Raw genomic sequence first — 11,621 nt, 5'->3', positions numbered from 1 at the left:
TCTTCGTGGTGGTAATCATCGTCAGCTATTTTGAATAATAAGAATACAACATTTTAGTATTGTTTTTTCATGGAAATAAATTTTCGAGCTTACTACGACCTCGTTAGGGCTGGTTTAATGCTTCATGGCTATAAACTGTAAGTCAGTATAAGGGATGAACGGATAGAGGTGGTACCAATTAACACGTAAGTGTAAAATTCTTGAAGAAAAGACAAAGACAACATCAACCAGGCCTGCAAGTTAGCTCTGCACAATACTTCAGTATATTTTTCTTTGCGGTATACCCGGGCCTAAAGCGATGATAATTCAGAAGTAGGCGCTGTTCGAGATTTTACTTTACCGCATGTCTACAAGAGCCCATCTATGGTCCGCTCATACGCCTCATTGTAAAACCGACCCTAGGCTAAAATAAGTTGCGCTACATTTAGAGCTCCCGTTTTTTTAGCAAAACTGAACAAAATCAAAAACTAGTCAACAACGATTCACTTTTATGCACTCGTTAAAAACTAATACGTTTACTAATTGGTCAAAAGATTAGCCTATGACATCAGCGAGTTTATTTGCAATGGCGAATGAAATAAATTGAAGTTAGTGCTGACGCGTGATTGGACTATTTACGAGTTTTAAACCAATAGCATAACTCAGAACATTTAGTTGTATCCTAGACTACAGGTTCACTATGGCCGACGAAGAGCAAGTAAGTGTTTTTGACGTTTTATGTAAAACACGTAGCGCTTTAGAGAAGCTATTTAATTTTGGTCGAATGTATTTGTGTAATTTTAGTACTTAACTCAAATTGTCAACGATTTTAATTTTATTATTATATTAACAACTTAAAAAGCAACAATACCATATAATTGAGCGTCTCCTTGGGCGTCACACCAACTCACACGGTAGCAGTTATCTTTAACAGGTTCCCGCAGCAGGTTCACCTCAAGTGGCTGATGAAAATACGACTGTAGAAGAGACAGTGGCTGAGCCTGCAACAGAAGAACAACAGCTAGTTCAAAATGACCAACCTGTAGACGGTGACGCACCTCTTCAAACAGACGCTACAGAATCCGCTGCTTCAACAGGTTAACGCTTTTTATCGTTTTAAATACAAAGTTTCAAGGTTATTCGAACAATTGGCAAGTTCCATTGTAATATTGCTAATTATTTAGCTCAAGAAGTTGATAAAAATAAAGAGGAGAAACCTGAAGGAGAAAGTAGTCCTGCAGAAGTAGCAGCAGATAATGCTGAACAACCTTCAGGAGATGGTGAGGTGCCTGCAGAAGGGACCGAAGAGACACCTGCTGCAAAAAGTTCAGAACTTGCAGAGGGAGAAGAACCACTAACAGATGGTGAAATCATACCTTCAGAAGATGCTGCAAAAGCTGAAGATGGTCAGAACATATATTGTACATGACCATAAAAATCAAAAAAGCTCTTTGATATCATAGCTTATAGATAAAAGGCTGTTATCTTATTCTTGTTACAGGCTACTTGGGTTTTTGTTTTTACCATTTTACAATGAAAAATTGTTTTTAAAACAAATGTTTTTGTTACTTTTTATAAAACTTGAGCATATCATTAATGCTCATTCGACTGTTATGTTGTAGTAGCCCAAGGGAGCCGAGTTGGTAGTCAAGCAGAGAGCACTGTGGGAGAAGGTGATCCTGCAGCAGAAAATGTGCAGGCTAGTGAAACTTTTCAGGAAGGAGAGGAAGTACCAAAAGAAGAAGGGGCAGAGGCTACTGCTGCAGAAGAAGAGTCTCCAAAAACAGAAGAGGAAGCAGCTCAGGATACCGCCGCCACCCCAGTTCCTCAAGTAAATTGCTTCTTAACACTGAACTAGGTATTCCTTGTTTTTTAGAACTGACAGCCTTTTGTGCTGTTTTGAACAATTCATATAAGCAACTCTGCAATGTAAAGGATTTTAGAGGAGGCTAAGTAAAATTGAGCACATCTTTATTGTTGCTGACTTTCTGCCAAGTTTATATATGATAAATTTTTGTAAATTTAGATTTTTTATTATTTTTTAGGATTTTATGCATCCCAAAACTATGATTTTTAAAATAGAATAAATGCTTCATATATACACTCCAGGTTGCTATTTTTAGAGCGATACGTTTGCTGATGGTGAAAAGCCAGAATCTCCAGCACCGCATGTTGGCGAAGTTTTATCACGAGAAACTTCTCCGTCAAGTAATGAACAGCAGGAAGCTGCTGAAGGTGAACGAACCTTTTCACCACCAGTCGCTAACTCACCAAGGGAGAGTCAAGCAGAAGAACATTTTGATGTTGAAGCTCTGGAAGAAGAGATAATTTCTCCTGAACAAGACCGAGAAGCGCTAGTAGAAATGTACCATGTATGTCTGCCATTGTTTGTTTAACATCTACTTACATGAGAGATATGTTAATATATTAACGTGTTAAGATATGCTAACATAAAAATGAGGCGCTTCTTAAATTAAACATAGCTAGTTTTAAATGAGGAACTTGTACAATTAGACATATTAATAGCAAAGAAATTGAGAAAAACTTCATATATATTATGTTCAATTTGTGTTTAAAAATGTTTTTGTGAAAAGTTATGCCCTCAATGTCTTTTACAGGTTATGTAATTAGATTTAGAATACATTTTAAAAAGTTGATTCAAACTCACAAGTGTGAAGATAATTTGTCAATATAAGACCTAGAAAAAATATCTTCCGCTTGCACAGCCTGTTTATGTATATACACAGGCTGTGTATATACATGCACATGTTATACATATATACATGTTATAAACAGTCCATGTTATACATGCGCTGTTTATATATATGCACATGTTCATGTCTATATGTTCAAGGTCATCAACACTGGTGTGTTGACGACCTTGAACATGATACCAACATCTTGCCTATTAGTTCAAGAAATCTGGTTTTGTTGCGTTCAAACCAAAAATGTTTGTAGGAGTAAAATGGATGGCTATTCTGTTGTTTGTGGAGCAATTTAAAATTCAATGTAAACAACTGACTTCATGATTTTAGGCAGCCATAGCTGAGAGAGAACAATTCCAACAGCAGAATCATCAGCTGCAACACAAACTTGCAGAATACTTCAAAAAGAAAAAATCTGATGAACAAAAAGCAGAATCGATCGACAAAAATGAAGCTGATCAAGAGCAGCGCTATTTGAAATACATGTGTAAGTTTTGTTTGTACCGTCTTATATCCTTTGAAGTTAAAGTGAATATCACTGGCTCTTTATTTTCGTCTGCCTTGTAAATGTTACTTCTCAATTGTAAATTTATTGCACTGTTCTATCTTTTGTTCAATAAATAAGATTGTAATTCCAAAATCTAATAATAGGATTTTATTAGAATTGATGTACATTATATAAACTGCTCCAGGATTAAAATTTAGTACGGAACAAACGTCAAAAAAAAATTTTGGGAGCAAGAGTGAAGATTACGTTGTCGAGGAAAAAGAAGGCATTTATTAAGTTTTTATCTTATACTAATGAGTCGCTGCTCAATAGGCCCTCTTTTAGATAAACTATTATCCTTAGTGTAATCGACGTAAAATATTTTAGCCTGAGCTTTAAAAATTTCAAAAATAGTCTGCTTATTTACTCTATTGTATAAGCCAAAAACATAAGAATTGGTGATATATCGGTTCTATAACCCTATTACGGTTAAGGCTATAAGCAAGAGCAAGTCATTTTAGAACCTAGCGCTGATATCACCACACAATGTATCTTCTATCTGAACCATCATCCCCAGGCTTTGACTAAGTATGTGTGTGTTATTTTGGAGAGATAATCAAGTTAAAATGCAACATTATCACTCTGTTTTAAAATTATGACTCAAAAAATAATATGAATAAATTACTGTAATGCAGCATTTTAAAAACATACATATTTTTATTTAAAATTGGCATCAAAATATTTTTGGTTTCGACTTTAGCTGAATTTTACATGCTTGTATTATATCAATTTAACACATTAAAAATTGATGTAATACAAGCATACGATTTATTTATAAGCAATAATATTTATTATTGCTTATAAATAAATTTTATGTAACTGACTGAAGTATGTCTTAAATTTTAGATAAAGTGTAAAAATACACGAATTGAACCTACCGTATGTATAGTACTGTTGAACGATGTAAGCGCCATTTTGGCTTAATTTATTAAAGTTTTGAAATATCCGCTCATTCTTTTATAAATTATTCTGATTGTTTTATCTCTAATCCTTGTTTTATTTATAAGTTAGTTTTCAAACTTGTTTAATAAGTAATTAACCAATATAAAGGTGAGCAATAAGAAAAGTATATATCATTGTTTATTGATCTGCAGCACAACTGGGAGAAAAGTGTATATCATTGTTTATTGATCTGCAGCACAACCGGAAGAAAAGTATAGATCATTGTTTATTGATCTGCAGCACAACTGGAAGAAAAATATATATCATTGTTTATTGATCTGCAGCACAACTGGAAGAGTTAAGGGCAGAGGACCAGCAGATAAGAAACATGTATATGATGGAGATTGAAGAACTAGAGCAAAAATGTGAGGAGAAGAAACAGGAAGTTGATGCTCACAGAGCAAAGTTCGTTGAATTCAAACATCAAGTTGCACTGAATGCTTTAAACAGCAGATCTGGAAAACCTATTCCTCCAAAGGTCTGTCTTAGCAGCATTCTGTACAATCTCTTTTTGCATTTGAAGGTGTGTTCACAGCACACATTCATGATACCAAATACAGTTTTTGTCATATCATCAAGAAGGAAAGTGTGGTTCTGATTTGTTGTTGTTGAATCTGTAAACACTTTTAAATCCAATTTAGTTTGAGTATGAATTTAGTCACCTCTCTCTTTTTAAAAGGAGGTGATCGCGGGTACACACTTTCTCTTGGTTATGAGGAGTAGTGATATACATTTACATACCTACAGCACATGACATTTGTAAAGCTACCTTACTAGAGCAGCCAGCATGGTTATAGAATATGCATAGTTGGTGAACAATTGCTGTCAGAATTAAGGTCTGCATCAATTATGTCTAAAGGAATTGGTTAGTCAGTGAGTTTAAAATAGAAAAGAGTTAATGATCAAAAGGAAAGGTGAGAAATTGACAACTGAAACCCTATTCTATAAAAGGGTGATGGACTACAAAGTCCTGTCTTGGACTAGGGTTAACCTGAAGGTGAGTAGAAGAAACGGAGGGATCTGAAAAAGAAAAATATACAAGAAGTTAGCCTGTTAGCCTGTTAATAGTCTGTTAATAGCCTGTTAATAGGTTTAAAGTACACTTTTGGCCAAATAACCTCCTTTCACACTTGCACACTATGATAATCAAAAGTATGAAAAAATTCAAAAGAATCAAATTTAAACTCATGTAGATTACATATTTAGTTGTACAACTGATCACAACTAAATCTTTGTTTGTCCGCTTTGTGTTCTTGACTCGATTGGTACCAATTAAACATAATAGGTTTATACAAATGGCAGTCTTTATTGCAGGATATTGAACAGTATTTATCGGCTGAAGATAGAAAGGACCAAGAGGTTATTGGAGTACGTTTAGAAAACATCAAACTAAAAAACAAGTTGAAGAAAAAAGAACAGCAACTGAAATCCAAGGTGGGTATCGTCACTGCTGTAAAAGTTGCCTTATCGCTTGACACGTTTTGCTTGTTTACATGCTTACATCTACTATTGGAGGTGAATTTTTGTATTTGATCTACTAACAGTTATTAAAGAGCAGCCATGGGTTAGTGGTTAGTGCGCTGGCATAGTCAGTAGGTCAGCGGTTCAAATCACAGAAGGACCATCAGTGGTGTTATGAAGTGCATCCAGCCACAATTGCTCCTGTGCCAAATTTAATGCGCAAATGGTCACAATATATTTTTTACCAGGCTATACCATTTGCGATGACGACCCCTAAATGGGAAAAAAGAAGATCTGCTAACAGATATCGCCAACTTAGCTTGCCAATGTACACAAGTACAGTGTTTTCAGTTTCCTGTAAATTTTACTTGAGGACAGTGGCCAATCTGAACTAAGTGAGAGCAACGTTAAACCAGCCGACGGCAATAATATTTGTTATAAGTGTGAGCATGCTTCTTAGTTTTTACAGTTTTTAATAGATATGACAATATAAAATCTTGTACTTTTAGGATTTGCTCATGAACATTGCTATATTCAATATTTTTTTTATTATATGCAAAAATAACATTTTTCCAATTTTAGACGTAATTAGCATTATTGATAACTTCATATGATGCAGCATATCAATTGAAACTATAACATCCTTATCTTTGGAGAAAATAACTATGTTATAGTTTGTATGTGATTTTGTATGTGATTCAAAGAATTCATTTTTATAGGAGGAATTGGCGGATGGTTTACACTTAATCGACTTTGAGCAGCTGAAAATAGAAAATCAGACGTACAATGAAAAGATTGAAGAGAGAAATGAAGAGTTGCTTAAACTGCGTAAAAAGATTACTAACACAGTACAAGTACTTACACACCTCAAGGAGAAACTACAGTTTGTTCAGGGAGAGAATAGCTTGCTGAAGAACAAATTGAAAGATGTTGAAGGTGCTGTAGCTCAGGTAAGTTTTTTTTGTTTGTATACGCTGGTATATACATGTAATATGTGTATAAATGTGCCGGCTTATATACATACTAGTCTCTTTTGTAGGTACTATAAAACGACTCAGCACCTATGTTTGTATGTTGTATAAAATGACTCATTTCATGTGTTTATAGGTACTATTAAACGATTCATCTCCTGTGTCCGTAGGAACTATAAAATGACTCTGCTCCTGTGTTTGTAGCTACTATGACATAACCCATCTCCTGTGTTTGCAGGTTCCAAAAATTAACTCATCTGCTGTATGTGTAGGTGCTATAAATGGCTTATCTTCTGTATTTGCGGTTACTATAAAATGACACTGATATTTCTGTATTAGTTCAAGCAGGCTAACCAGAGTGTACACAACATTTCCTTTTATCCTTAAACTGACCATCGACTGGCTACTATTCAGCAGTTAACTCTCATACTTCCTTTCTGTCAGTACAACTTTCATTTTCTTCTACAGAAAAGAGATGTTCTTACTCGAACCAAGCAGGCAAGAGATGCTCTCCGAATAGATAACCATCGGCTCAGACAGAACTGCGGCTTACTCGGCAATGAGCCCCTCTTGAGAGACTTTGAAGAGCGAAAAGACGAAGCTGATGCTCTTAAAGATAGGCTAGAGCGGTTAAAAATGCAACACGCTGAACTAACTTTAAACACATCAAGCGTGCGTAGAAAAATAGAGCAGATCAAGGCAACTGAACAAAGTTAACATCCTGAATAATCCATATTCTATGTGGCTGTCATTTTATCTACTTTTGAAAGTTGAAACTATACAATAAATCAACTGTTTGATTAGCATGTTTATATTTCATAAATATACAATGTTCTATGTTTGGCATTACCAATATTCTTATGTAAAGCTCTTGTTGAATGATTGCCAGAATGAGATTAAGAATTTTGTAGTCTGATTAAGTCATTGTGAGGCGGTTTTGTCATTAGTTTTATAAGTACATGTAATTAGAAACCTTTTGTTTGTGACGAAGAAGACGGTCTTAAAGAACTGTCTGAAACTTGGTAATCAGATGTTTAGGCTTTTTCAGTTCCAGTTTAGTTTTCACTGGATAATTTAGCGCTTATTCGCAGGATGACGTCAATGTATAAAATGCTAAATAATGGCTTTGTGCTCAAATGGAAGAAATAGTAGTATACTTTGGATAAGATTTATTAGAGCTTCAAGAAGCCCAAGTAATTTATAAATTCTTTAGACACAACTAACTAAAATCAACAATTAGCAATAAAAAAAACCGAAAAAGCTGTGATCGCCTTGAAAAATATAGATATGACTTCAAAAATTAAGCAGCAAGTTTAATAAAGTTCTTGTAATATGTAGTAATAACACAAATCATCAAGTCATCGTCAAATAGTGATGCTTTAGCCTTTGGACATGATTGCTAGAATGATATCCAATAAGATTTTATTAAACCTGAATGCTGTGTAATGTTATGCATTATTAAGTGTATGTTTATTGGTGCAAAGTAGAGTTCTACAAATTATTGTTTTGTCACTTTCAATTTTGAATCATTTCATCCAATGTTTTATTTGATGCGTTACAAAAACCATTTTATGAATAACTTGGATTTTATCATACAAGATCACAATCGCTTGAACAACTGGTACTGACAGAATATATACGTGTCATCACATAATAGGTGCCTTCAGTAGTTGAAGCATATAGCTACAGTTGGCTATGCTTATATACAAATATAAATGAAGTAATGCATGTATTGCAAAGTAATTGATTGAAAACAGGTTTCATGTTATCAGTTTTATGTGACTACAGATTTAAAATAAAGTTCATATCATGCAAGCTATAACCTATTATAAATTCTTGGTTACTTGAAATGGTATGAAATTAGCTAGGCTTTGGTACACAATGGTGTGCAATCCATGGTATATTTACGTAAAAATGTAGTGACTGGCATATGGGTCTGTAAAGTAACTTTAGAGTCGTACTGCACACATGCTTTCTGCATGCATGCTCATTTGTTTATAGTATTGTCATACATGTACCAACATACATGCATATTTATATATATTATTCAAATATATATATTGGTGGCTGACACTCAGTGTGTTTATTGCTTGGTTGTCTTGTGGAGAGTAACGGAATGACCAGTTTCCTTCACACTGATGGCAGCGGTGGGATCAAGGACCTCAGCTCCACAAGACTGAGTCTAGGAACAAGAGTCATCCCTGACGGGCCGTGTGCTGGAGCCAGCATCACCGTCCCCTGTAAGTTGGGTACCGAGTAAGCTGTGAGTAAGAGTAACCTGTGAAGAGGGAGTTCCCTGAATTCGGTAGGCTTTGTTGCCAGAGCAACGCTGCCTTCTGAGCTTGGCGAGCTCTCCTACAGGCAGTATGCGCTGACAGAGGTCCTTAAAAGACTGGTGTTGGTACCTCAGACTCAAACCCCGGTCCATCAGTTCAATGCAATTCAGCACTCGTAATCCGAAGAGGTCGAATACTTTATAAGCCAGTTTTAAGGAGTGGCCAAAGCCAATATCTGAAAAGATGAACCCAGACTGTTGCACTTCCATGAGACTCTAAAAAAAGAGGCAGGGAACTGCTGACAAGCTGACCATGTAGGAGCCGTCTTCAACATTCTTTGAGCCGAGTTCGGTGTCTCGCCCAGGCAGGCTTAGAGAAAGCTGAGCACCCTGAGACAAGCCGCAGCGCCGCATGCCTGTCAAGTAGGGAGATTGGTTTGAGTAGCATATGGAGACCTGCAGGCTTCCATATGCTACTCAAGCTACCTGCAGTCAACCTCAAAAGAAGAAGAGTCGACCTCGAAAGGAGCAAAAGAAGAATTCCCTGTAGTGTTGAGACTGCTGGCACGTGCGACGACACTGCATCAAGAAGCTGATACACCGAGGAAACGGCAAAGGCTGCAACGGTAGTGCCGATTACTGGCTGCACTAAGGCCCCCAAGCTGTACTTTACCAGTCTTTGGAGTGTTTGGAGCCCAGAACTTTGGATGATTGACTTGGCGTGCCAGCCCAAACCAAGCCGATCCACACCAGGCTGCACAGCCAGGTGCACTTGGAGATCAGTTGGAAGGAAACCAGCCAGCGCAACGTCGGAGGCTCGCCTTTATGGCTGGCCTGACTTGTCTCCCGTCATTTGTCCAGCTAGATCAAATGCTTCAGGAGCCTGCTCCAGAAGAGTGAGCTCCCAGGGTCAGCCCCGAGACCAAAAGAAAAATCGACTGGCTGGTACGATGTCAGAAGCCTGCCTCAAAGGCAACAGGACCGACTCACTATACGCATTCCAGTCAGAATCTGCAGGCACAGGACTCTGTCACGTGATGGGCTCAGCCAGCAGACCTACGAAAACTGTTGGCAATGTGAGCTCATCATGCTAAGAGACAGAGAACTGACTTACAGAGAGCTTATATTGGAGAGCCAGCATTCATCTGAAGGACCCGATGGAAGCCTATCTACGGTGCCAGTAGTCACCAGGATGGCACAAGAGGCGGTTGATCACATAGGCCCATTCGCTGCTACGTCAGCTGGGAGAGTTAGCTTAAGACCGACCGAGGCCCCCCTGGGATCCTGTGGATGGGTGAAGACTCGGGAAGACATCGAAAAGGAGCTGGCTCAGATGCAAACCACTGGCCAGGGACCGGTGGCCACCATGTACCATGCCATTGAGCAGGCCGAGGAACTGACTCGAGAGCTGCTCAAAGATCAAAAACTCTGACAGCTGCATAAAACTTGTCCATTCCTCAGGCTACGATTTGAGGGGATGCTGGAGGCCTGGACTTCTCTTCATGGCCAGTCACAGTGGTGCTCGGTCTGCCCATTGGCTATCAGGGAAAAGGTTGTTTGGCAGACTCACACCCTTGCTCACTCTGGGATGAGTAGGATGATCGACCAACTGGAACTGACCTATTGATTGGCCAGAGACGACAGCCACTGAGAAGACTGATCAAAAGCTGTAAAGTCTGCCAAGCAGCAAAGCACGATGGTACCAGAAGAGCCGGCGATAGGCATAGACTCTATGTTGGACACTCCTGGCAAAAAATAGCTGTACACCTGGTGAGAGTGATACTAGAGACTCCGAGAGGGAACAAATGGTTTTGGTACTTATGGACCACTTTACGATGTAGCAATACGCCCTGGCCCTCCTAGAAGCCATGACTCCAGTGGCAGCGAGTGCATTGGATGAATGGGTGTTTTGCAATATGGGTTTACCAGAGCAACTTTACACTGACCTGAAAGCACAGTTCGAGAGTAAGTTGATGATTGGGCTGTGTCGACTCTGGCGGGGAAAAAGACTCTTACCACAATTATCACCTCCAAGCCAACAGTGTTGTCAAGTGCAACAACAGACAGCTGAGCGACTCCATCAGAGCACTGCTGCTGACCCGGGGTCAAGAGTGGGGCAGGTTGCTCCCTCAGCTAATGTGAGCATATTGTGGCACACAACACTCAGCCACAAGAAAGATGGCCAACCTGCTGATGCGTGATTGGGAGTTGTGGCTACCTGACCAGCTAAGATTCCCAACCACCAGCTATTACCCACCACTCTTTAGGCCCAACCCTTGCACAAATATGTGGTGGAGATGTTGAAGAGATTTGAGGTGCACACAACCCTTCGAGAGGAGCAGATGGCCATCCGTCAAGAAGAGCCTCCGCTATATGCACTGGGAGACTAGGTCTAGCTCCTGAGTAAGAGATGAGGAAACAACCCTAAGCTACAGGCTACCTTTGTTGGGTCTCCTCAAGCCTGGCCAAACCACACTTGTCTGATAGAGTGTTACAGTTTTTTAATGGCCTTTTATTCTCAGCGCAGAGCGAGAGCCGGCTGAAGTCCATCTATGCTTGCCTGGAAAAGCTCGGACAAGCACCTGTCACTGTGAAACCCTGGAGAGGCCCTAACATAAAAGGAGCAAAGATTAGGAAGCAGTAAGAACAAGCCGGGTTGGAACTGACAAGGTAGAGGACCGAGGCTTACACCTCTCCTGCCTTCAGTAAAAAGCTGAAAGGCCAGCTACAGGAGCTCCAAG

The 11,621-nt window shown here is 38.7% G+C and overlaps 1 protein-coding gene across 1 annotated transcript; it reads left to right on the top strand.

Annotated features, from left to right (window-relative positions):
• Window positions 1-672: 672 nt before the first annotated feature.
• Window positions 673-7,571, top strand: LOC137391060 (cilia- and flagella-associated protein 184-like). The gene is made up of 10 exons (XM_068077405.1): window positions 673-697; window positions 914-1,076; window positions 1,164-1,385; window positions 1,602-1,810; window positions 2,103-2,351; window positions 3,015-3,171; window positions 4,458-4,651; window positions 5,488-5,607; window positions 6,354-6,584; window positions 7,074-7,571. Exons 1-10 carry the CDS (start codon window positions 680-682, stop codon window positions 7,320-7,322), a joined length of 1,812 nt encoding a protein of 603 aa, XP_067933506.1. The 5' UTR covers window positions 673-679; the 3' UTR covers window positions 7,323-7,571.
• Window positions 7,572-11,621: the final 4,050 nt, after the last annotated feature.

The sequence above is a fragment of the Watersipora subatra genome, chromosome 3 (assembly GCF_963576615.1).
Source record: "Watersipora subatra chromosome 3, tzWatSuba1.1, whole genome shotgun sequence".
Lineage (NCBI taxonomy): Eukaryota > Metazoa > Bryozoa > Gymnolaemata > Cheilostomatida > Watersiporidae > Watersipora > Watersipora subatra.
The sequence above is the reverse complement of the archived record's forward strand: the minus strand, read 5'-3'. Positions and strand labels throughout refer to the sequence as shown.

Coding starts and splice junctions, on each gene's coding strand:
- LOC137391060 (XM_068077405.1), top strand. Junction 4,652..5,487: donor GAAAACCTATTCCTCCAAAG/GTCTGTCTTAGC, acceptor TCTTTATTGCAG/GATATTGAACAGTATTTATC. Junction 6,585..7,073: donor TTGAAGGTGCTGTAGCTCAG/GTAAGTTTTTTT, acceptor TTTCTTCTACAG/AAAAGAGATGTTCTTACTCG.